This window comes from Vipera ursinii (genome assembly GCF_947247035.1).
Source record: "Vipera ursinii genome assembly, chromosome: 1".
NCBI lineage: Eukaryota > Metazoa > Chordata > Lepidosauria > Squamata > Viperidae > Vipera > Vipera ursinii.
In genome coordinates, this window is record NC_139512.1 from 74,088,304 (window position 1) to 74,114,962 (window position 26,659).

A 26,659-nucleotide genomic window follows, 5' to 3' on the forward strand; every position below is an offset into this window, starting at 1 on the left:
CCTGTTGAACTAGCAACACAATATTTGTGTTACGCTTATCCTATAATACAGTATTTCCTTTCATAGGTATGATCAATGCAAGTGCCCGAATTCCACTATCAGAATTACCAAAGCTAAAAATGCAGGTTAAATTATAAAAATGGGATCTTTGGAATAGATTGGCAGAATTCCTGTGCCTTCATTGGTGCCGTTCTGAATGATTTAAGATAGAATGCTTCAACCAAAATACTTGTTTCTTTTCAATTTCCCATGACTTGGCCACAAATGCTTTTCAAAACAAATAATGAAGATTTGTTTCCCAGGGAGAGTCCCACTTGGCAAGAAAAATGAATCTGGTTTATACAAGGATACATATACATGCCCCTTTGAAGTTTTGCTTCCACATATCATGCTGTTTTTCTGCATAGATTGTTACTTTGTCTTCTCCCTCCACCCAATTTTTGGCAGAAAATCAGTGAAGCCAATCAAATTGGAACCTAATCATTTGATTACTTGATATCACAATTACATACGCACACATACTCAAGATTAAAATAGTGAGTTTGGTAATACATATGCAAAAGGCTGAAATTGATAAAGAACTCCACGTTATACTGAAAATTATATTGACCAGAGTTGGTATTCATGAACCAAATTTTGCAACGTCAGAGCTTGAGTTAGTTATTGGGAGGGAGGGCGGATAACTTTAAAAGAAATAAGTAGTCATTGTGGTTTTGCAAGTAGCTTTTTAACTACGTATTTTGTTAATTCATATGAATGGATAGATTCTGAGAAAGAGAAAAATGTTCTATTCAGGTTTTTGGGTATGTATTTTATGATAAAAATAAAGACTTTCATATTTTAATTCAGCAAGCTAACTTTCATAATCTCACAAACACCCCCCCCCCAAGGGAAGGAGCAAGTGTAATCTGCTGTTTCCTTAATTCAAACATATTTGGGCAAAAGACACTGCTTCTTAAAGGAGAAGTTGAGAAGTAGGGAGGGGTGCCCAAGTCGGAACTTTGCCATCTTTGAACCTGAACGTTGCACACCTATAGTTAGATTAGAGGTTTTTTCTGCCAGTGGGAGTCTTCTTAGGTTCATTAAGGATACTACATGGAAATGGTTTTACTAATGTACTTCTCTTAGTATTACTATCAAATTCTTCCAGTGAATTCCCCAATCCTAGGATATTCAGGGGTATAGTGAATTATAATGAGAAGGAAAGTGAACAAGGATTACCCCTCCCTTGTTTCAGCTGAAGAACGGTTGCCCTAGATCAGGGGTAGGCAACCTCGGCTCTTTTATGACTCATGGACTTCAACTCCCAGAAGACTCAGGAATTCTGGGAGTTGAAGTCCATGAGTCATAAAAGAGCCGAGGTTGCCTACCCCTGTCCTAGATCCAAAAAACCAACTAACGGAAGGATGGTTTGTTTAAGGATCACTCATTTTGATTCCAAGCCAGTGTTGTTTTTAAGTAAGTTTAAAATTAAATAACATAGTGTAGCTTGACATTTGTTTAAAAAAAGTAAATTATATTCACACAAATGTATACTTCATTTGTTTTATTCAGCTGAAATAGATCTCTGTACTTAAGTCAAAATGTTGTAACATGCATTTATTATAATTAGGATGGAAGTGAGGGCAAGTCGAAGAACAATACTTTTTCCAATAATGGTATGCTGCTTCAGACAATTGCTTATGAAACACTATGTTAAGAGAATGCTTAAATGTGTTTGTCCTTGATATTTAGGTCTCTTGTGTTGTGATCCTGTTAGAGATTCTGTCACTTTGAAAATCTCTTACAAGTCTCTGCAGATAAAAATCCTTCCTTTCAAAACTGGCAGAGGTGACTGTAGAACTTTTTGAGAGTCCAGAGTTCCTCCTCACAGAATCAAAGAGCAAGATTTACGTACTGAAAAGAGTTGCAAAATGAGGGTGGTGGGTTTTTGTTTTGTTTTTTTGCAAGCATCATAGTAAAAAGGGCTCAGCTGCAGCAAGTCTTAATTCTTTCTGTGGGGGCATCAGTTTTACTCACACAGTAAACGTGCTTAATGTCATTTAGTGCCAGAATCTACATACACGTGCATACTTATACACAAGATGGGCCCCTACTTCATAAGTATGCCCCCGTAGTAAGAAGAAGAAAGCGTTGAAACTCTCAGTGCCCGGTTGCCCAGTGATCTCTGCTTTGTCCTCCCACCTGTCATGTGAACAATTACATTTTACGGAGTCGGGTTCTCGTGGAAGATTGGGGTGCTGCCTTCCCCGTGAAGAGGCAGCTGACTTAGAGCTGTGCGGAATGCACAGCTGTATGCCACTAAGTCAGAATCCATTCTGTAGCCAGAGTCTAAAGGGAATCCCAGGCCTCTGTTCCATTTAATTTCTGACCCTTTTTTACATTTATTTGGTGTCTTATGCACTTCAACTTTTACTTGTTCATTGTTGGCATGTGCTGCCCTTCCTCGTCAGCTCCCCTCCCCAAGAGGTCTCATTGTACAGTGCCCATTCCTGTTTCACTCTCTTCTCTCTTTCTCTCTCTGTTTGGATGTACTGTTCTGTGTAACTCAGTAGGTCTCCTTCTTTCTGGTTTGTTTTTTTCTAGATTCCTGCCGTTTGTTCATCGTTGTGCCTAAAGCATGTCGATGTGGCGTTCAAGTACATCGTCCAAATCCTTGTCTCTTCAGCTTCTCTGATGCTTGAACTCTCACCCTTTGACCTTGTGTTGACTTTTGATGCTGATGTGTATTTTATTATGTTTGTTTCTTCTTTTTTTTCCTTCTTTTTTTTGTGCTGCCAAATTGGTTTTGCTAGAAAGACTGCTGATGGGGAATATTTAAACTTGCATTTGAATATAAAAGAATTCTATTTTTCTAGAACTTCATAAGATAACCACTTGATTTTGTGATTCTGATTCTTTGTAATTGTCTTCAGAGCAGCCTTGCTAGCATACCTCGTGGAGTATTTGTATTTCTGTGAACATACAGCCAATCACTTTCTAGGCTTAGTTTTTCTCTGTGTGCTTAGTTTCAACAAAAACCTTTGAAGGAAAAAGTAAAAGGATGCAACTCAAAGCTTTCAGGAGGCTTCTGGTCACATTTTGCTGAACCTACTTGCCATGCTTGAGAAGAGAGCATGCATTCTTTGACTTGAGTAGCTTCAGCAGAAAACACTTGAACTACACTTTTTCCTGATTGTAGCTGCATTTTTGCCCTGGCACTTAACTGCTTTTTCCTTCCTGTGTGATTATCAGCCTTTGTCTGCAGTGAGAATTTAATCAAAGTTGGTGTTGTATTTTGTTAAACCTTTGCATGCTTAGTTTTTTGTAACTACAATCTCAACAAAATGTGAGTTTTTGTTTTTTTGTTTTGTTTTTTTCTTTTAAAATTTCAAATAATGCCCCTGTAAACGTTTTGCATGTTTCCTGCTGTGTTCTTCACAATCCTGTATATATATATACACACACACACACACACACCCTTCACCTCTGTTTTCTATAGTTGGTGCAAAAACTGAGCAATTTATTAGGTTTCAAAGCTGTCCTTTTTGGGATGCCAGACTTGTGATCATATGTCATGTAAGGACATCTCCTGTGCATTTAGACTGCTTTACACAGTATCTGCACCTTGCTCTATTATCACAGCTATGGAAAGGTCTCAGGGGCTTGATTGCACTGTTCAGATGGTCATGGTGGCAGCGGCAGGGATACACGTTTAACAGAAAGATGTGGGATGTTTGCATAATACTGCTTCTGAAATCCTTTGGAGCTCAGTCTCCTTTGGGGTAGCCTTAATTTGTACCTCTTGTTTAATATGCGACTTGCTTTGTGAAATGTTAACACCACTAACTCTCAGTGAATGGGAAGCTTGATTGCTCTCCAGTTCTTACACTTGAAATAGCCTGTCGTATATATCCCATAGAAGGAATCTGTAAGCCTAGGCACAAAACTGCTGGCTCTTTCTCCAAGTGACAAGCACAATATAACAGCACGTTGGCTGTTACCTGAACAGGGTACCAACCCCGGCTCCTTTTCTCAGGGGCCTTAGCTGGGGGAAATCTCCTCTGTGGAGAAATTTTTTTTTTAAAAAAAAAGTTTTGTTCTTTAATTGGGTTAGGAGACATGCAGTTTTCTTTTTTTTTCTTCTTTTTTTTTCTGGCCTGATGAAGAAACAGGACAGATTATCCTTCTCTGGGACACATGCTTCAGCTTTGCTGCACATATGATCTGCTTTAGAAGCTGAGATATAATCCGGGACTTCACAGCACCTGCAAAAAGTCCTGTGGTAGGTGCCTAAGCACAAGGGGCAATGGGGGTGGAGGAGAAGCTATGAAGGAATTTTAACAGGAGGAAGGAATGTGAAACAAAATATTTGGAGAGTAGAAACGTCTAAGAGGTCTATCTAGGCCAGGGGTAGGCAACCTCGGCTCTTTTATGACTCATGGACTTCAACTCCCAGAATTCCTGAGCCAGCCAAGCTGACTCAGGAATTCTGGGAGTTGAAGTCCATGAGTCATAAAAGAGCCGAGGTTGCCTACCCCTGATCTAGGCCTTAGGAAGCTTTCACTCTATTGTTGGCAAACACCAGCTGCCAACTCTTTTTGCTGGATGGGTAATCTCCGTACTTGTTTTTCTCTCAGCCTTGTGATCAGCATCTCAAAGGATGAGAGTGACTTGAAAGGGGATATCATTGCGTTATTTGGGGTACAGCTGTGAGAGGATTGACCTTAGGCTCACAGTCACAATGCACAGGGGTGTCTGATGGCAGGGAAGTCAAGGCCTTGCAGTGTATTAATTAATTTTGCCAATACATTTCTTTATAATGCGCATACTGTTTCATGAGAAACTCTGGAGAATCCTGTGGTAAAAAAAAAATCTCTGGAGAAAACCAAAATGCCAAACATTAGATGTTCCTTTCCTTTCTTTCCTTTGATTGTTTTAATAATTCTGTGGTGGTTTTAATGGAATTGAGACAGTAAAAGCAGCAGCTGCCTTTTATTTCTAGCTGCTTTTTGTGAATAATTAAAAAAAAAAAGAAAATTTACATTTTGGAAAAAAAACCTGTGGGCTTTTTTATTGGTACAAACATTGTATTTAACACTAGGGGTTTTGTACAGTTTTTTGCCTTTTCTACTAGAAAACAATGTAAAGTGATTCACAAATGTGACAAGAAAACAAATTGCCACTATGACCAAATCTAGAATCTGTTCTACAGTTTAACAGGATTTAATCAACTCAAAGTCGTGATTCTGTTGTAGCAATGCTTTTCTTTACCCTGTTTGAACTGTTCCTTTTTCTTGTTTGATTTGCAAAACAAAATGTCTTTTTTGTGTGAAATTGTGTTGTACTCTGTAGAAAATTATGGATTTTACTTTAGTGGTTAAAAAAGAAGCACATGTTGCTTTTCTGATCACGGAGTTTGTGTAGTGGATTTAAAAATGAAAGTTTTGTTACAAGTTTGGAACGAGCGAGTATGTATTAAGGAACTTTCTTCCTTTTGTGTGTGGTTTCTTTTTGTCCCACTGGGGAACTTAAAGCTGTTTTAATTGCACAGACACACAGACAAGAAGTCATTTTGTATATGCCAAGTGTGGTATCTCCCTTTGTTTATTTGCTATTAAACTGTTTGAGAAGAAATTTCTGTGTCATCCTTGTATTTACTTATACAGAACAGGCAAATTGGTATCCAGATATTTGAAAAAAGGATTGCTTAGTCTAAATGTGTGAGGAATATATACATCATTTTTTCTGTCACTGGCATGCTGCTTCCCCAAACACAAAAGCTCACCTTTTTTCCCCTCTCTTAATTTAAATTATTTTTGAGGATTTTACTTTAAGGTTTACTTTCTATCCTTGATGTAAATTGGCTGGGCCAGGAACAGTTTCATCAAAGATTTTTCTGGTAGCTAGTGTATGAAATACAAATATACATATGAGGAATAATTTATTATAGAAAAATACTTCTCCATTCAGTTTTTTTCTGCTTTTTCTTGTTTAAATCACCTTGGGTAAGCTGCCACATTTTTAAAGCATAAAATAATATAAGCAATTTGATAGATTCTTTCTCCTAATTCCTGCAACTATATTTGAATCTTTAAGTGCCCTTGCAAAACCTCAACGCTTCCTATTATAACTTTATTATAGGTATTTATATTGAATATAGATTATAATTATTTGTACTACAAGCAAATAAATCTTAAGGCATATATTGCAGAATATAGTTCCTTAAAATTGTTTTTACTTTTTACCAAATAAAGGAAGCGAAATCCTACAAGATAAAAGATTTATGACGTTTAGGCAGAAATTAATTTAAAAGTCAGCTAACTGGAATTCTTTTTTTTTTAACTTTTACCTTCTAAATCCTATCACCTTATAATTACCAAAATAATAATTGTTTGGATTTCTTCTTGGATCATGCTAAAATGAGAAATGTGTCATGTTTGTTCTTAAAATAACTTTTTATGAGTGTTTATGAACCATTTTTACATTTTTTTTCCTGCTAGAATAATCCCTATAAATGATTTCGGAAACGTTTTAAATGGCTTAATTTCAAATGTATCGGGTGAGTATTTAGTCATCACTCAACAGCCATCTGTTGCACCATAACAAAATTCTGCATCACCTGTTTTGTGGTACATTAACAGCAGAAGGTTGAAAAGTTATTTTGAAATCATTTGTAAGCGTGAGTGGAAAACTGAGGAAACACTTGAACAATCAATTTGACATTGATAAAAGATGGTTACAAACATTATATTTCTTATATGTTCATACTAAAGTGAAACCAATGTTGAATGAGGTTAAGAACTGTGTAAGAAAAGCCTCTGCAGTGCTATTGGTTTCTTATCTTCCCCACCCGCAACTAAATTGTTTAAAAATCTAATCAATCTTTAGATAAACCATACAACTTCAATCAATCATAGACACAGTTCAAGATTTCATGCTGTATTTTTGAATAAAAGGTGATGCTCAGACAAAGCTAGCATAGGAACACAGGTCCCTTAAAACATAATCTGGTTATTAAATGTACTTTCATAGTTTTTAGTTCCAGCCTGATGTAGATTCTTGAATTCTAATAAACAATTTTTAAGAATTAAAAACTTGATTCCACTGAAATCCCAACACCACTATTTAAATATTTATCATATTCTGAGATGAATAATTTCCCATGTGGTTCAATTGGCATTAAGAATTTAGACAGGGATGTATCTGATTTGGAATTGGATCTCATACATTTTATAAGTATTTCCATAGCTACTAAATTCCAGCTCTTCCCAAAGTTTTTATTAGCTACTATTGCCATCATGTGTAAAAAAAATATCATATGGCATTTTATCACATACTAACTGTAGCCTGGTCCTCACTTGCAACAAAATGAGATAACTGAATTGAACTGCAGGTGAAGAAATTTCTGGTTTTTAATTCTATTCCAGATTAAATGAAGTTGGTTACAGTATAATGTTCTGATGAATAGTTTTTATGGATACTACCTTTTTAATACAGAGAAGTATTGAAAATAGATCATTTCTAATCTGGGATGTAATCTCATGCTGTATGCTTAAGAGTAATTAAAAGCAGTTCTAAGTAGATTATGTTAGAATTAAATGTTTAAAATAGACAAATTTCACATTTCTAATTGGCTCTGAGGGTTGAGCTATATAATGCAAGGGAATAATAAGAAATTCCAAGATAGTTTTTTTTCTCTCTCGTCTCAAAAATAAAACATTGCAGTGGCAGTTTTAGAGTATTGACTTACATTGGTGTCATTAACTGTCTTAGCACCTCTATTGCTCCTGATGTTTGAAACTGAAAAGGAGTTTGGATTGCCAGTTGATATATAAACGAGCTTGATGTGCAGAATTTTTTTTAAATCACATTCAGGTGATGTTAACTTGATTGCTGCAGGTAAGCTGCTCTTCCAATACACTGCAGAAAAAAGTTAATAAAAAGTTGAAAATACAGCATTATCACTAACATTTGTGCATAAATTAGATACCATAAATCCGATTTTCATTCTGACTCAACTGGGAATCCTGTATTACTATCAAGCCTTCTGTCTCCCAGTATCAGTCTTTCCTACGTACTGGGACTGTTTAGCAAATTTGGAAGGGTGATTTCCAATAAAATGATATCTCTATTCACATTATTTCCATGCTGCCCCAGATACAGACTCTGAGTGGCTCATTGTAAAAATAGATAAACACATAAAGCAGCATTTCAGCATAAAATCCAATAAAGTTAAAATTACAGCAGCTGCATAGATATATTGTAGGTGTTGAGAAATGCCCGAGCAGGGACAACTTAAACTGGGGGTTAGCCTTGAATTGTTGCAGAACCACAAGAGAACCAGAACTGACACCACTACCCCCTCCCAGGCTCCCTAGAACTTTTATCTATAAGTTCCCAAGAGAAGGCAAGCAATCTGGGGAGATTCCTGTATAATAGGCAGAATGTAATAAAGTAGTTAGCTTGAACTCTGCGTGTGTGGATCTAGCTGCTTGTGCCTGACAGGCATTGTATCTTAACAACCTACACTTGGTAAATCTGGCAGAGAAGGATCCCATTCCTCAAAAAAAATGAGCAGTTACCTTATTCTTCCTTAGGCCCACAGCAACATCCCTTCTCAGTATGGGCAGAATCAAAAAGTACACTGTCACATAGGTAATATGGATACAAGCCATAAGCCAAGGGTGTTATAGGTCATCCCCAGCATTTTGTACTTGGGAAAACATTTAATAACTAGTGCCATGCCATAGGTGCTACTTTGCTAAAATAGTTTTCATCCTTAGGCAGCTAAATTTTTAAACAGTTATAATTTCCATATATCTGAAAAGGCAGCTCCAAGTAGAACACATTATAGTCATCTAAGTGTGAACTGATTGGCTGTTATGCAAGTCTCATATTCCACAAGAAAAGGTGGTTGGTGTACCAGATGAAACTCAGTGAAGGTCCTGCTGGCCATGTTTGTGCTTGCTTTCAAACAGGAATCATGAATCCGGGAGAAACCCAGTGCTCCATCAGATGGGAGTTGGACCAAATCTAAAATCTGTTGAAACTGCCATGAAGCCAGAGGGACTTCTAGACCTACGGCTATTCTTTTTGTTTTTTGCTGGGATTTAAACTGAATCTGTTTCATCCCATTGAGTCCCTCATAGCTTTCATACATCAGAGTAGGATTTCCACTGAGTCTACTGCTCAGCCAAGAAATAGAGCTGTGTATCTTATCACCTGCGGTTCAGTTATGCTTCACCCAAACCAATAGATGACCTTTCATAGTCGTTTCCTATAATGTTAAATGGAAAAGAGACAAACCCTGCAGTATCTTAAAGACGGGTGGTCAGGTACTTAACCTCTCATTCCTCCAGCATTCCTGATAAGGGCCCATTTTGTTAGGAAGAAATAGCACCATTTTGTTTTAAAAGCAAAAATATATATATCGGGGTGTCAAACTGGCGGCCTGCAGGCTGGATGTGTCACATGCAGGCCACGCTCACCCTGGCTCCGCAAAGGCAAAAAAACATCGTGATGTGTCACATGATGCAATCGGGTTTTACACCTGGGATATATATTATTAAAGGTTGTGCAACGCTGGTAGCTCAACTGATGATTTCAGGAAGAAGCCCATCACAGCTTCCTTCCAGGTGGTTGGTATGACTCCCCTTTTTCTAAGCATTTACTACCCCTAAAATGCAGTTGCCTGTTCTTTTCTCTGCTATCTCCAATAAACTCCCAAGGAGGCCTAGCTAATACAATGTAAAGCTGTCCATTTCCTTGGCTTCCACAGGTTCAAAAGAGTGGCAGGTTGACTTCACAAGAGATTGCCTCAGTCACCTCATTGTTTTCTGACCGTGACGTGTCCAATTCACATGAGCAATTTTATCCAGAAAATGCCTAGCAAACAAGTCACAGTGGCTTGGAAACCTGGTAGATTCAAAGATACTGTAAGGATATTACTTTGTTTCATGCTAATCCCTTCCACTCCAAGTGTCAATGTTTGTCATAGCTCCCTTTTTTAAAATTTCTGCTTAGTTCCCTTTTCATTTTCTTCCTTTATGCTTCCATGTTTCATATATTCCTATGTTCATTTCTGCACATTCTGTTCCCCCGAAGAAAACAGAAATAGCAGTGAAGTATCCATAAATTATCTAGCTTCTCGCAGCCTCTTGTATTCTGAAAATAATGTTCTTTGGGCTCACGTTTTCAGGAAAAGCTGATTGCAGTTCAGCCATTGGAATGAATGCTGTCTTAAGTAAACAGCACACTTTTCCCCCCTTTCATATTACAGAATAAGGTACACTATGCTAGGATGGGGTTTTAGGATGACTGTCAAATGACTGTCAAGTCACTGGCAGGTGACTTGACACAGAGAACAGCGGAAATACCTTAAGCTAGAATAATGAAAACTGACAAGCAGTAGTTCTTCAGCTGTTCCTCTTTCTTCCCCCAATCCTTGGTTGCCAAGAAACAGCCTGCTTTTCTCTTTCTCTCTCTCTCTCTCTCTCTCTCTCTCTCTCTCTCTCTCTCTCTCTCTCTCTCTCTCTCCTCTCTCCTCTCTCCTCTCTCCTCTCTCCTCTCTCCTCTCTCCTCTCTCCTCCCATTATTTATCTCTGTCATGGTCTCCCAAAAGTAGTTTCTAAACTAAAAATCTCCCAGCGGTCGCAACTTTCCTTGCGAAGTAGATAGAACAATATCCTGGTTGTTTTGATTGTTCCTTTTTGCATTTTTATCAGTCATATAGCATTCCTTTTTTTAAAAAAAAAATCCAGTTGTCAAAACTGAAACAAAATACTGTACATAAAAGGCTTGTTTCTAGCTCTATCTAGTGGTCATCCCACTGGAAATAATTCTAGTGAAGAATTTTTTTTCCCCCGTTAATTGGTTGAAGAAAAGCTTTTTTTTCCTTTCCAAGCTCTGAAAGTTCAGCTCCAACCCCCTTCAGTTTGCGTTTGCCACCGTACAATATAACTTGTGGAAGAAAGGTTCCATTTGCCCTCTCTGATATATTTATATAAAGGCAGCGTAGAGGGAAGGAGATTGGTTGCTCAGGCTTGCTTTCTGACCTTGGGGGTTACCAAGTCTGACATTCCTGTGAGATCACATGGCAAGGATTGGCGGGCACAGCTGTCCCCAGTGGAAGGGAGGGGCTCGGGAGGGGCCATTCCGATTGAATTTCACTCCAGTCACTTAGGCTCTTTCCTTCTTTCCTGGCTGTGCTTTCCTTGTCTTCCACTTTCTTTGTGACTTGGGTTGTAGGAAGCGCTGATAGGATAGCAGCACCGAGGATGCTATTCTAGACGATCAGGGTGGTTGCTTCAACGTTTGGGTTGGGCCTTTCTTCCCATCTCCGATGGACATTCCTCCAGGCTGAGCCATCTGAGATTCTGGTGGGCCCTGAGCTTTGGCACCAAGCAGTCCATCCTCTTGCTTGAGCACCAACTTCACTTGTCACCGTTTCTTTTAGCCCATCTAAACAGACACTCCGACAGGTCTGCTGCTCTTCCGACGAGTTGGTATATGCAGCTCCGGAGCACGAAGGCGATGGGACAGGACCAGACAAAGCAGCAGATAGAAAAAGGACTCCAGCTGTATCAGTCCAGTCAGACAGAAAAGGCCCTTCAAGTCTGGCTGCGGATTTTGGAAAAGAGCACAGATCCCGCTGGCAGGTTTCGAGTCCTGGGTTGCCTCATCACTGCTCACTCGGAGATGGGCAGGTACAAAGATATGTTAAAGGTAAAACATTCTGATTGGCTGCGTGTTTTTTGCTATGTTACAGGGAGGGTGGCGGATAGAGAAGTAGGGCTTCCAGATTACAGTTCGGCCACACTCGAAACGGCAAACGTAGCACTAGTTAAAATTGCAGATACTGAAGCCCTGGCAAATTCTTACCTTTGAAAATTGCCATTCTGCATTTCCACCTGCAGTCCTAGACCGAGTGAGCAATCTACGTGTTTCTCACCTGCAGAATTAAGTAATGTTGGTTGTTAACAAGGTTAAGCATTTGCATGCCTACCTGGGGGCTGTGTGGTTTTGCAAAGCTGAGATGCGGTGTGCTGTGGCGCTCCTTTGCTTCGCAGAATTGTCAGCTGTATAAGATAACTGTAGGTTAAACAGTGTGTTTGTGCGTGCACGTGTGTGTACACAAAGACATGTGCACACAAAGTTTATACTGTGATCCTAGAGAAGGTATGTTTCCAAATGGCACATCATTAGATTTTTTTTCCAGTATTACTTATTTGAATGGAACGTTTTCTCTTTTTTTTTTCTCCCTGTTCAAATCACTACTGTCAAACTGCGATGGTTGCCCTAGAAGCTGCCCAGATCGCTTTTCAGAATGAGATGGGCGGCATATAAATCTAATAAATAAACAAATTCACTGAGAAGTTGTTTTCTTTTAAATGTTGCTTTGGAAGACCTTAAGTTTAAGATCTTACTTTTGGGGAAACACTGTGGAAATCTTTCCACAGTGCTTGAAATGAGATGCGAATTCGGATTTTCCTAATCTCTTGCGGATGCCACCTCAGTTCTTCTGGAAAGCAGGAAAGAGAAACCTGTGGAAAATCTCAGTACTGTAGTACTGAGCTAGAACCCTGAACCCCCACTGGTGTTTTACTGGTAGTCCTCAACTTATAACAGTTCACTTAGTGACCATTTAAAGTTACAACAGCACTGGAAAAAAATAACTTACGACCGTTTTTCACACTTACAACCATTGCATTGGTCACGCGATCAAAGTTCAGATGCTTGGCAACCGACTCTCATTGAGGACTGTTGCTGTGTCCCAAGGTCACGTGATCCCCTTTTGCAACCTTCTGACAAGCAAAGTCAATGGGAAAGCCAGATTCACTTAACAGCCATGTTACTGACTCAGCAACTGCAGTCATTCAGTTAACAACTGTGGAAGAAAGGTTGTGAAATGGGGGAAAAATTCACTTAACCAATGTCTCGGTTTGGGCTCAATTGTGGTCGTAAATCAAGGGCCACCTGGAGTTGCAGTTTAGAAACATCCCCATATTTGGTTAAAAGTTATATAGACTACTATATTTATATTGTACAATTTGGGTTGCAAATGGTTTTAAGAAGTTTATTAAGGGATCGAGACTGATAAGCCCGTGGGCTTTCAGTTAAGGTACATTTGTGTTAATGGGCCCCTTGACGAAAACATTTAGGAACAGTATTTCTTGCAGATGTGGTAACAACTAGGTTGTAGAGCAGAGTTTTAGTAATTACATCCACATCCAAATGGGATCTATAAACAGTAAGCAAAAGACAGATGTACAACTACTTTTGGAGGGGCTGATTAGAGATTTCTAAAGTTAATTTTTTAATTTATGGGAAGATTTTTTTAAACTAGCCATGAGAGATCATGCATAGAACAAAAGAATATTGTTTGAACAGTGGATACCATATGCTGATTGGATGACAGAAAAAAAAAGAACTCACATTATTTTATAAGAAAAGAGTTCATCCATCCATGTATATTTTGAGGAGCATCCTGGATTGCAAATTTGCATTATCAGGCTAACTTTCAGTTGCCTCTTTGCCGATAAGATGTTACAAAAAGCAGGGAGAGAGGAATAAAAAGACTTAATGTTTAAGTCAGTATATCTGCATGTTCATAAAATGTAAGTTCCATAAATTCGCAGTAGTTTGAACCTGATGTGATGAATTGACTCCTCTCAAAACTATTAGGATAAAGTCCATGGATGGCATTCTTAAAAATATAATATGCAAGTACATATTGTTTCAGATGCATTGGAAGGGGACTGTGTATATTCAGAATATCTATATAGCTTTTATAAGGTTTAAATAGAGCCTTGGTGGAGCAGTGGGCTAATGCCTCCTTAAGTAACACCCAGCTGCTTGCAATTAGTGCAGGTTCGCATCCCACCAGGCTCAAGGTTGACTCAGCCTTCCATCCTTCCCAGGTAGGTAAAATGAGGACCCAGATTGTTGGGGGCAATTAAGCTGACTTTGTAATAATGCCGCTTGGGGGGGGGGGCGAAAGCCCTAATAATAAGCAGGCATATACACAGAATGAAGGCTACTGCTAAGCTTGTAAGCCGCCCTGAGTCTTCGGAGAAGGGCGGGATATAAATGGGATTAAAATAAATAAATAAATAAAATAAATTGGTAACATATTAAAGTAAACAGGTTAAATGGGATTGAAGGGGGGGGGATCTATTGGGATCCTGAAAGGGATTTTCTGATTGTTACAATTTATTTTTATCCTTATTTCCTCCAAAGCACTCAAGTGAAATCTGTTCTGTGAACTCCACTGCCAACTGAGTATTTCAGTCCGTATCTCCACAATTCTGGTCTAACAGTACTTTCTGTGCTGAATTAGCTCTTTAGTCCATTCTGGCAGGCAGTTGTGATTTCATCACAGACAATTGCTTAGTAGTGCTATGCGAAGCATTTGAAAGAGGCCCTTTGCAACGCACATTCCAAAGAATATGGCTCGTTCAACACTTTGCACACCGGTATCCTACTAGTAGTAACTCATATACAAAAATGCCTGTTTCAAATGCTTTGCACAGCCCTAATGTTCAGTAACTGGTTTACAGAATACATTTTATCTATAGGGTTAAAGGGCTTGTCCAGGCAGTTGCCACAAAACAGCACTAATTCGAAAACACATACATACATACATACATACATACATAAATACATACATACATACATACATACATACATACATACATACGTGATAGTGGCACTAGCTGTAAATCACCCTGAGTGCTAAGGCAAGAACAGATCAGCGAGAAGCTGACTTTGATATGAGAGGAGATAATATGGCATTAGAAGGCCTGTAGGAAAAAAAAATAAAATATGGTTTGAGCATGCAAATACATAAGGCTTTACTTTATAAAGGATATTAGGAAAGAGAAGAAACTGCATTTTCTTCTGAGCTATGAGAATAAGAGTTAAAATAATACTTCAGAAATACTGCACCACATACGTACCTCTTTTCATGATTTCCCCTTTGTCTTCGAGACAAACTGTCCGTCAGGGTTAGAGATGTCTAGAGGAAGGGAAAGGAGCTTCTTCTGAACCTTCTCCATTCAGGACAGCATTTCAGTTTTCTGCCAGAAGTTAACTGAAGACTGATTTTAAAAGCATCCTATTGCTTATACCAAGGGACGCGGTGGCTCAGTGGGTTAGGACGCTGAGCTTGTCGATCAGAAGGTCGGGAGTTTGGCGGGTCGAATCCCGAGTGCCGCGTAACAGAGTGAGCGCCTGTTACTCGTCCCAGCTTCTGCCAACCTAGCAGTTCGAAAGCACGTAAAAATGCAAGTAGAAAAATAGGGACCACTACGGTGGGAAGGTAACAGCGTTCCATGCGCCTTTGGCGTCTAGTCATGCCGGCCACATGACCACGGAGTTGTCCTCGGACAAGCGCTGGCTCTTCGGCTTTGTAACGGAGATGAGCACCGGCCCCTAGAGTCGGAAACGACTAGCACGCATGTGCGGGGGAACCTTTACCTTTTATTGCTTATACCAAAATAGAGACTCCTAAATATCCGGATGTGGTGGAAGTAGTTTTGTCTAGCATGAGTATCAGGCATCTGCAGCCCAGATGCATTTAATCTCTTGATCATGTGTAGAGAAACAAAATCACCAGGACTGGCTTTGCACAAGAATCTGTAAAAAGACATCAATAGGAAATAAAAACAAGAGGTTATTTAATGTAATATGATTGCATTATAGTTATTTAGCTTGCTTACACAGTTTTCTTTTTAGCTTTTCTAAACTTCATTTGTAAAAAAAAAAAAGACCATATCTTTTTCTTTTTTTCTATGGATTTTTTTTTATTAAAAATTGGATGATTTTTTTTATCAAAAGCATGTGCAAATAGGATACCGTATTCCTTAGAATTTGACTGCTTTCCTGAGCCACTATTTTGCACATGGCACTATTTGCTGGAGTTTAACTTTATAGCAAAAAACAAGGTAAATTTTGTAGCCCTGAGCCTTGTCTTCCACAGAGTAGGTCCAAATTGTCAACTCCAATCTTGATGTGATTAATGTGAATTCATTATGGTTGGTGAAAGTGTTCAAAATTAGCCAGTTTGATTAGAGAGAGATTATAATTACATTTATCAGTGACTTCCTTTTGAACTTTTTGCTGAAAAAAAACTGAACTTATGGCTTATGGGTTTATGGGTAGCTTATGGAAAGAAGGAAATTATGAAGTAACCTTAGAGAAAAAAGTGTAAAATATAAATGCATTTATAACTGCTGCCCAAAAGATCAGAAGCCACTTCTTTATCCTTTTTCCCTTTTTCTATTTTCTTTTACTTATTCACCATTCTTTGTTATTTTCTTTCTTTTTTAATGCCTGCATCTTGTTAAAAAAAAGTCATCAATAAAATTACACAAGTTCATTATGACTGAAGTTTAGGAATAGATGTGTTGGTTCTTAAGTGTTGTGTTCTTTTGCTAAAAGTTTGCAGTCATGCAGATTGACACTACCCGAGAACTGGAGGATCCCGACTACCTTACTGAGAGCTACCTGAATTTGGCACGGAGCAACGAGAAGCTCTGTGAATTCCCCAAAACTATCTCCTATTGTAAGACCTGCCTGAACATGCGAGGTACAACACTGGGCCTGCAACTAAATGGCCAAGTCAACCTCAGCATGGGCAATGCCTACCTTGGCCTCAGTGTCTTCCAAAAAGCTCTGGAGTGTTTTGAGAAAGCTCTCCGGTACGCACACAACAATGACGACAAGATGCTGGAGTGCCGTGTCTGTTGCAGTCTAGGAAATTTCTACACACAACTCAAAGTGAGTATTGCAGAAATGACAACGGAAGAGAATGTAGATCAGAAGTTTTTTTTAAAAAAAAAACACAAATGGAAGAAAAGGAGACACTTTTCCAACTGTGTACAGATGGTAGATTGAGTGCAGTGGTTTCCATCTGTTTTCTTTCTGTGAACCCTAACTTTGCGTTCTGAAGCTTGTGAGGACCATCACACAAATCAGAGCTCAAGTGCATGCCACATGCATGACTCCTCTAAAATGGTATCTGTGGGATGTCAACATTAAATAAAAAAATAATGTTTTGATTAGGTAAGGCCCGAAATCTTGCAAATTTGCTTAGTTTCTCAATTTTTTAGAATTATGAGCTAAAATCTTGAGACATTAGGGAAAACATACCAAAATATTACATGATTTTGTAATATCGTGGAATTTTGGCTATTAGTTTGGTGCTCACACAAGGTCCTAGATACAACCCTTTGTAATATCTTGCCTCAATGAAGCTATTGTTTCAACTCATATATTTAGATGGTGAAAATCTTCCAGAAAAAGTTGTTGTACCACAAACTGACATTTGTGGACATGGGTATTTATTTGTCAGAAAAATGTTGATTAGCTAATGGGAAGACTTAAATAGTCTTTTTTTAACATTTTGGCCATCTAATTTTATCATTCTATTTTATTAAAGACTATTTATTTTTGGATATCATGAAACAAAAGAACACTGAGAAATCACAGTATGTATCAGTAATATTTTTCACCAGTCTAACAAGAAATGAAAGAAAGAAGAAAGCCTTTCTGCTAATTTCAAGGATTTAATCAAACAGTCATTTTCATAATATAGCTTAAGGCAGAATCACACAATATGGTTATCTGCTATCACATGCAAAGTATTCTATGTTAATGCCTATAGATTCATTTGTAAGAAAAGATTAGCAAAAGTATAACTTAATATCCATTACATATTGAGGTATGTAAAGCTCTTGGAGAATATTCTTTATTTTGATAATGTTTTGAACATGAAAGTTAAAGCTTTTTGCTATTTCTAGGAAAATTCATTCCATCAACTTTAACATTGCTTATTTTGGTTTAAATTTGGACAAGTTTACTTACAATAATCATTTTTCAATCTTCTCACTGTGAACTCAAATGAAGTGCGAGGACATGCCTTATCTTAACAAAGACTTTGGATATATAGACTATAGATTTACTACTTAGTGGAAACTTACCATATTAAACTCTCATTACATATTTCAGAATGTGTGCATGTATAATGCACATGTTTACAGTACCATCACCAGTTCATTTTTTTTAACCAGAAAAATATAATTAATGGGGTAATCTTATATTCCAAGGAGCTCACCATTCCAAATTCCATATTAGTGCTTCTTAAGCAGGCTGAAACCATGGCTATTTTCACCATAATTTTTAAATCAATCAATCTAGGTTACAAATTGTCATAAACCTTATTCCTTAGTGAACTTACATCCCACCGTTTACCATAGAAAAATCAGAATCGATCAAAAAAGTTTAAAAAATTTCATAACTTCAAACAATCGTAGCTTTTACCATTTCTGCAGTCTTTCTTCTCAATCTCACTCCTTGCTTCTTCTTCTTCTTCTCCTCAAGGACTATGAAAAAGCTCTGTTTTTCCCATGCAAGGCAGCAGAGCTGGTGAATGATTATGGAAAAGGCTGGAGTTTGAAGTACCGTGCCATGAGCCAGTTCTACATGGCTGTAGCCTATCGGAAGCTGGGGCGCTTGCCAGACGCTTTGGAATGCTGTGAGGTACAAGCATGGCTTCTTGGAGTCGGGGGAAGGAGTCTGTTGGGTAAAGTTAAATGGGTCTCCGGTTTGGGAGGGTGTCACTTGCATCACTTTTTGAAGGAGGCAGATTTGACCACTGTGAGTCATACTTTAATCACTTTTTTATTTAGACTATTGCAGCAAACTGATTAGTTCTTGGTGTGTTTTGTTGGCCATACTACAGCCATTTTGCAACAACAGTCCATTCAAGTTGTCTTTGGTTATGAAGCCCCAGTATGGGGCAAAAAAAACATCTTTATAAGTATCAGTACATGCCACTATTTTTATAAGAACTCAGATTCTTTTCTTTGGTGAAAGAAAGTGGCTTTTGAATTGCAAAGGAACCCAATAAAACTCCAAAGCAATGGCAAAGTATTTTTGACTGTTTGAGGAAGATCCAAACTGCATAACCTACCTCTTCCTTCAACCATTTAGTTTGTTGAAACAATTTGGAAGAAGGGATGCTGTCTTTAATGTGGGTTGCAAACAGGACAAGACACCCTTTTTCCTTCACTCAGACGCCCGTTTCTTAGAATAGTCACAATTAGGACTTAGTATGTAATAAAAGTTCAAATTGTGATTCTGAAAGCTTCTCTTACTAGGAGTCAATGAAGATTGCCCTTCAGCATGGAGATCGTCCTTTGCAAGCCCAGTGCTTGCTTTGCTTTGCTGATATCCATCGCAGCCGTGCAGATGTACAGGTATGACCCTCTCCTATGAAACAGGCTGTCTGAGGGCAGTAGTGGACAGCGACTGACACCTTTTCTTACAACCCCCAGACAGCTTTTCCCCGCTATGATTCCTCCATGAGCATCATGACTGAGATTGGAAACCGTCTGGGACAAGTTCAGGTGCTGCTTGGTGTAGCCAAGTGCTGGCTGATTCAAAAGGACCTTGGCAAGGTCAGTAACAGACTGTAGTAAGAAACTGATTAGATGCAGTCGCATTGTTATGAACCAACAAAGTGGGCTCTAAAATGCATGTTGGTTTTTTTTCTATGGACAGTCTTTCTCTCCACATAGCAACATCCATCCTGAGGAAATAAGTATTCAGCATGTATTTTAGGCTAAAACTGTTTATCTAATGCAGGGGTCTCCAACCTTGGTAACTTTAAGCCTTGTGGACTTCAACTCCCAGAATTCCTCAGCCAGCCAAGCTGGCTGAGGAATTCTGGGAGTTGAAGTCCACAAGGCTTAAAGTTGCCAAGGTTGGGGATCTCTGATCTAATGTACCTTTTAATCTGCAAGATGAAATACACTAGGTTGTGTGACAGTTCTCTCTAAGCAATTAAATAAATGGAGTACTGCTGGGATTCATCATGGGTTACCTTAACAAATAGGATTCACTCATTGTAGCTGAGCATCTGATCAACTGAAAATTGTTTCTCCATAAGATATGCTGCTCCCAGAAGTGTATATGCTGTTTTCCTTCTTATATTGCGGAAGACACTAAAAACCATTGCTTATAAGTAGGCTTTAGGCCCAGAATTAGAACCTGTGGGCTACCCAGCTAATTTTATGGCTATAGTTGTTTTAATATGGATGAAGAACATTATTAACCTTTATTGGGTTAATTAACTATGGTTTGTATACTGCCCAGAGTCCACTGATAGAATATATATATATAAATATAAACAGTTATGTATAATTTGGGTACCATTAAATCTCGTCTCTTGGCAATTTCATAAACATGGGCAGTTTTCTTGGAAGGATCGGGAAAGTGGTTTGAAATTTCTTCTTCCAGGGTGTTTTTCAAATTCCTAGGGCTGACTCAGGTTTAGGGCTGAGAGTGACTGACACTAAATGACCCATCTGCCCTCTATTCCTGTGAGACGATGAGAACTCACTGTCTCCCTGCTCTTAGTCCAGTGTCTTTAATTACTATAGCAAACTGGTGTGTGTGTGTGTGTGTGTGTGTGTGTGTGTATTTTTATAAAGTATATACACAAATAGTTTTGAATATGCATAGTAAAGGTAAAGGTTCCCCCGCACATGTGTGCTAGTCGTTTCCAACTCTAGCGGCCGGTTCTCATCTCTGTTTCAAAGCCGAAGAGCCAGTGCTTGTCTGAGGACGTCTCCGTGGTCATGTGGCCGGCATGACTAGACGCCAAAGGCGCACGGAACGCTGTTACCTTCCCACCGTAGTGGTCCCTATTTTTCTACTTGCATTTTTACGTGCTTTCGAACTGCTAGGTTGGCAGAAGCTGGGACGAGTAACAGGCGCTCACTCTGTTACGCGGCACTTGGGATTCAACCCGCCAAACTGCCGATCATCTGATCGACAAGCTCAGCGTCCTAACCCACTGAGCCACCATGTCCCTTTGAATATGCATAGTATGTAGCTATTATAGAATAAAGGAAGTAAATGTTTCCTAGTATTATCTAGACTTCCAGGGATTAGGTTAATGCAGTTTTCCCTATCTTGGCACCCTCGGGTACATATCATAGATTCAAGCAACAAGTTCTTCAGAACCACCACATATTTCAAGACATCATCTTGCATACCTTGGAACCTCACCCCCCCCCCCCCGCTCACACCTATAAACACTTCATGGCATGGGGCCTGATTACTTGATGGACTATAGTTTTTGCCAGTCCCATACAATTGGACTGACAATCCAAATTCCTTTGATTACACGATGTCGTCTATCACAACCCAGGAATCATTCCTTTTTTGTTTTGGCACTTTACTCTTTAAATAGCATCCCTCCTTAGACCTGCATGGCTCCTGCCCTGATGATGCGCTAGGATTTCATGTGTCTGGTTTTTTGTTTTTGTTTTTTCCGGGATGCACATGACTTCTATTCATACTGTTTTATTGTTGTATTATCTTTTAACGTTGTAAGCTGCCCAAAGTCTTATGGAGTTGACTCAATACATTTATGTTCTGCTTTCTATAGGCATTAGAAAATATTGAGAGGGCTCATGAGCTGGCAGAGGGACTAGGAAACAAAGTAAGTTGTCTCATCTGCATTTTTTTTTACTCTGTTCATGTTCTTTGTAATGTGTGCGAATATATGTATGTCATAATTTTGCCTAAAGTGGAAGATGTGTAGTTCCTGACTTTTCTGAATGGTAGGGTATTTAATTATGATTTGGAAAGATGATGTTAGAAAAGACCATATCTTAACCCAAAAATCGTGAAACATTTTGAACCTATGGTTTTGGGGTATCAGGGATAGCCACACAAAATTTCTCGCGCTGAGAAATCCAAGCCTTAAACATTCTATGTTGCTAGCATTATTCACATGAAATTCTTCAGAAGGGGGCATTTTTGCAGGGTATACAATTATGGAAATATGAAAAAAGAAGTGATTGCTGAATGTATAAGACAAAACGATAAGCAAAGAATGAAATCACCTATTTTCCCCCAAAGTGCTACAGAGCAGTACAAATAGGAATGGTAAGAAACACAATTTGGGAAGAGGAGGCAACAGATGGCCAAAGAAAAGAAGGATCTGTCTTGACAGTTGGTGAGCTTCTGCTAAGTAAAACAAAAAGAAGCAGAAAGGATGGAAAAGAACATCACATTTCAAAAGCTGAAAAGATGCCATGTTTGGGATAATCAGGAAGTAGGAATGTGTTGGGCCCATAGATTGCCTCCTTTGTAATATTTTTCATGTGATTATTTTTCTCTTGTCTTTTATGCAGCTTTGCCTGCTGAAAGTTCATTGCCTATGTGAAGGGATCTATCGCACAAAGGGTCAGCAGAGGGAACTTCGTAATCATGTGGTGAAGTTCCATGAATGTGTTGAAGAAATGGAACTCTACTGTGGCATGTGTGGTGAATCCATTGGTGACAGAAACCACCAGCTCCAGGCATTGCCCTGCTCCCATGTCTTCCATTTAAAGTAAGGGGCAAAAGGGATGAACGCAAACCATGGTGGAATAAGAATAAAACAAAACCCTAAAGACACAAAAGGGGAGGTAATTCCTCCGGAATGAATGAAACAAGGAAGTTCTGTATTGGGATTCATGATTTTAAAAATGCTTTCTACCACTCCATGGAAACAACTCATCTCTAAAATTTTTATCCTTGAAGCCGGGATACTTTTCCCAAAATTGATTTTTAATCTGCTCCTTAAGATTTCCTTCTCAAGAATACATCCTTTTATCAACGTCTTAGCTGGCTTCTTATATCCTTAAATCCAATTTTAATGACTTAGGCATAATATCTGTGCACTTAGAAGTAAATTTTAGTCCTATTGCAATCAGAGACTTAACATTCATCAAATTTTATTCTGCATTGCAACAAGTCGTGTTGCTAAGCACAGAGAGCTGGGTTATCTCCAAGTAGTTTGTGAATATATAGTATAGTGCAGGGGTCAGCAACCTGAAACAGTGAAAGAGCCACTCGGAACCAGTTGCCTCACAAAAGGAAAAACTGGGAGCTGCAAAAAATGTGTGCACATGCGCGTACATGCACGCATGCGCAGAACAGAGTTTGACTGAAGAGTGGAGCCAAGGCGAGATATGCACCTACCCTGCATATTTGAATTGATTGGTTGAACTTTTTTAGTCGCACTTTTTTTTTTTTTTGGACTGCAGATGTCAGAGGACTGGGAGCCACAGGAGACGGCTGAAAGAGCCGCATGCAGCTCCGGAGCCGCGGGTTGCAGACCTGTGGTATAGTGGATGGTGGAAGAGGGGAAGGAAGGATTCATTATTGCAGATATAACTATTAATTTTTTAAAATATAAGTACTTAAATATCTTTAAGAGACCAAATGTTATAGCGATATGTTATCCTCAAAGCACAAAAAAGCACCAGTTAAATGATGTTCATATTATTGGTTCCCTTCTTGAAGTAATCATTGCGAAAACTGAAATGGTTCTCAATGAAGGTGTTTATTCTTCAAATAATTTTAAATGAGTGAAATTCCAATTAAATTATTGTTTCAATTTGCATTGTTTATTTTAAGCATGTCTTAATTATATTTGTTTATATTGCATTTCTTTATAGGAACAGAAAGGTTAAGATAGCTTTAAAATACCTATATTAAGGAATATGTTACAGTATTTAAAACAATCACTTCAATGAAAAATGCAGGAAATCATAGCAGAAAAAATCATGACCACCTCCATCAGAATTTGGAATATAAAACTGAGTATTAAGACTCCTGCCTAAGATATCCCCTACTGTCTTTTCCCACTGCAGGTGCCTGCAGACTAACAGAACACGAGGTTGCCCCAACTGCTGGCGTTCATCAGTTAAACCAGGGTTTGTTTGATCTGCTGATGAATTGATGACTTAAGAAAATTCATCCATTAGGTGTGAAAAGACAGAGCACTGGAGCAGTTCTGTTACAGGATCTAGAGATGAAACCCATCATATAGATAAAAAATCTCCTGCAGAATTGATGGAAAATGCACAATCATGGAAAATGTCATCTCCTTTCACACATCTGAGTTGTGAACCTCTTCCAGGAATTCTGAATCATCTCTTTCAAGCCACCTGCTAGAATAACCACCTTTACTCCTTCAACAACTTGTTAGCTTGACCTTTCACAATCTCAATTTGATTTTAATTTTAATTCTCTGCTTCTTTTGCTAGCTTCCTTCAGGGCCAAGTCTGACACTCATACTTCACTTCAGAAGTTGTGGGAGCTTCATCATTGGAAGCTTTCAAGAAGAGATTAGAATACCATCTGTCAAAAATGGTGTAGGGTCTACTGCTTAGGCAGAGGGTTGGACTATATGACCTACAAGGCCCCTTCCAACTATTCTATTTCAATTCTAATTCTAATTCTATTCTATTCTATTATTCTATTCTATTCATTCCTCATGGGAAGCATACTGATCCTGCCTACATGATGCTTCTTGGACTGGCACAATATTACTTTCTTGTAGGCATGGTGACAGCTACTCTTTTCCAGACATTGCTTGAAGTTACTTCAACTTAACATTCTGATTGATATTTTTCGCAATTTATATGGGTACCTAACAGCTGTTTATGCTTTAAAACAACTAAGCCATTCATCATGTGTCTTTTTCCATTTCCAAAGAACTTTTCTCAACTTGATGCTTCCAGAATTTTTAGGTAACGTGGGAATTTTGCGATTCAAAGTCCAGTTGTCTGGAAGGAGTCAGATTGGTTAACTAATATGTCATAGTTAAGAGACTGCCTCTCAGCAATGTAACTCTTTCAGTATGTCTCTGTTTTCTGTGTACAGCTGTATCCTTCAGGTTCTTCTGAAAGTATCTGATATCTTTAGTTTGCTTGCATTCTCACAGAACATTCAATTTTTGCATGGGACTAGGGGAAAAAAGCCTTACAGTGTCCCAGGGAATGTTTCTTGCCTTGTATTCCTTTCCCATCATCTTGCAATGTTACGTGGGCAGTGATTGGTCCAATCATGGAATTGTCAGCAATGTATTTATACTTTCTGTAAACTGTTTATACTGAAATAAAGTCAGCCTGTAAGTCAGTGTTTTCTAAAGTTGTAGCTATGTTTTCATCTTTTAGAAACTAAAGAAAAGAAAGAGAAAAAGAAAGAAAGAGAGAGAAAGAAAGAAAGAAAGAAAGAAAGATGTATATTGACTAAGTAATATAGGTGTTATTAGTAAGTGTCACCCTGACCCAAAATACAATATCATAACACTGTGTGAAGAAGCTGTTTTAGGAGAGTGGGAAGAACATTATAAGAAATTCTAAATGTTGGTTGTGGGAGATACATATATATATGAGTCGTGGGGGAAATATATGAGTGAGTCATCTGAAAGATGGCCCAAAGGCACTAGCAGAGAAGGGTCAAGGATGGATGCTTGTATGCCCAGGGCACATCAAGATAAAGGCAGATTTAGAATCTACAATATACTAAGGAGCCACAATAGTTTAGAGAATTATATGTTGGAGGCAGAATTCAAGAGGCTGGATGTTGGAGGAAGGAGTGGGAGAGAGAGATCAGTAGGGACTCAAGAGAAGGAAGGAGGTAGAATGCCAATATAAAGGAAATGAGAAATATGAAATAAAAGCAGAAGTGAATTGAAGCAACTGGGATACAAGGGTCGTGGATATAAATAGGAGATAGAAAAGTAAAAAATACAGTTTTAGAAGAGATAGAATTAAGAGAATGAAAGAGTTAATAGACCATAGATTAGCTTGAATCAAACTAGGTAAAAGTAAACTGGTAGTCTCATAAATTAAGATATGGTATCACTGCAGGGATATTAAACTAGAAATAAGGTAGCAGAGAAACAAAATATAGAAATAAAAATACAAAATTATATAGTATAAAGAACAAATGTATGAAAGACAATAAAATAAAAGCTATGGAATGAGCAATGGAGTAATGATTAAAGTGTAGCTGAAAAGGTATAGCAAAAGTTCAAAGTTTACTTGACAGGTACTCGTCAATTTGTTGGAAATCCAGCCCTTCTATAACTGAGTTGTGGATGAACATCTGTGAACATATCAGTACCACGTTTACTCAGCACTAAACTGCTCTAACAGATATACTCACTCTTCTGATTCTTTGATGTCTAACAATACACAATTCTCATTATTGGGAAAGGGGAAGAACAGAAATCAGCCACCCTTATAAAAAGCTTTGCCTCCTCTCTAATGAACCACTGTCTTTGTTTTGCCTAAATTTGTACCAACCCTGAACTATAACAATCTTAGTAATGCTCCCCATCATGATAAAGAGAGCTCAGTAACTTGCCCAAACATTCCAGTATCTTTTCTAATTCCACAAGTAGGCAGCCATTTTGTTCATTTGACCTGACCATCTTTTTACTGATGTAATGCAGTAGAAAAGCAAGTGATGGGTATTAGGTATTAATTTGTTAATGGAAAATGGAAACATAGTCCCCAATACCATTTTGCGTTATGTACTTAATAAACATACTTTTTTTTACATAAACTGTCTCCAATCCTGTAAGCAGTAGCATTTGTGATCAGTTTCTTTTAAACAATGAAAAATACTTTATAAAAACATAGATACCAATCTAGTGTTCTCCAGGTTTATTAGGACTACAACCTCCAAGACTACTAAAAATAAAAGCTTTCTTGATAAAATTCTATGGAAACATATTTACCTCTGTTATCTGGATTTTCCAGATTTTTGCATGTCTTTGCTACTAAATACTATCAGCAATCTTGTTCCTACCAATATAAAA

General features: G+C 38.3%; 2 protein-coding genes across 9 annotated transcripts in view; both read left to right on the plus strand.

The window, feature by feature from the left end:
- The window catches only part of CELF1 (CUGBP Elav-like family member 1), a 49,850-nt gene extending 44,234 nt beyond the window's left edge, over window positions 1–5,616 (plus strand). For 7 of the 8 annotated variants that reach the window (XM_083349033.1, XM_083349027.1, XM_083349029.1 and 4 more), the window contains 2 exons: window positions 2,587–4,392; window positions 4,536–5,616. The gene's annotated coding sequence lies outside the window, so the exon portion shown is untranslated. Of the gene's footprint in view, window positions 1–2,586; window positions 4,393–4,508 lie in introns of all 8 variants that reach the window. The other variant, XM_083349026.1, reaches the window with a different exon arrangement.
- A 3,526-nt stretch (window positions 5,617–9,142) lies between these two features.
- On the plus strand, window positions 9,143–26,322 carry RAPSN (receptor associated protein of the synapse). The gene is made up of 10 exons (XM_083348308.1): window positions 9,143–9,624; window positions 9,761–9,917; window positions 11,230–11,706; window positions 16,423–16,761; window positions 18,364–18,522; window positions 19,143–19,241; window positions 19,320–19,442; window positions 21,440–21,493; window positions 22,191–22,390; window positions 23,697–26,322. The coding sequence occupies exons 3-10, from the start codon at window positions 11,491–11,493 to the stop codon at window positions 23,767–23,769; spliced, it is 1,263 nt and encodes a 420-aa protein (XP_083204434.1). The 5' UTR covers window positions 9,143–9,624; window positions 9,761–9,917; window positions 11,230–11,490; the 3' UTR covers window positions 23,770–26,322.
- Window positions 26,323–26,659: the final 337 nt, after the last annotated feature.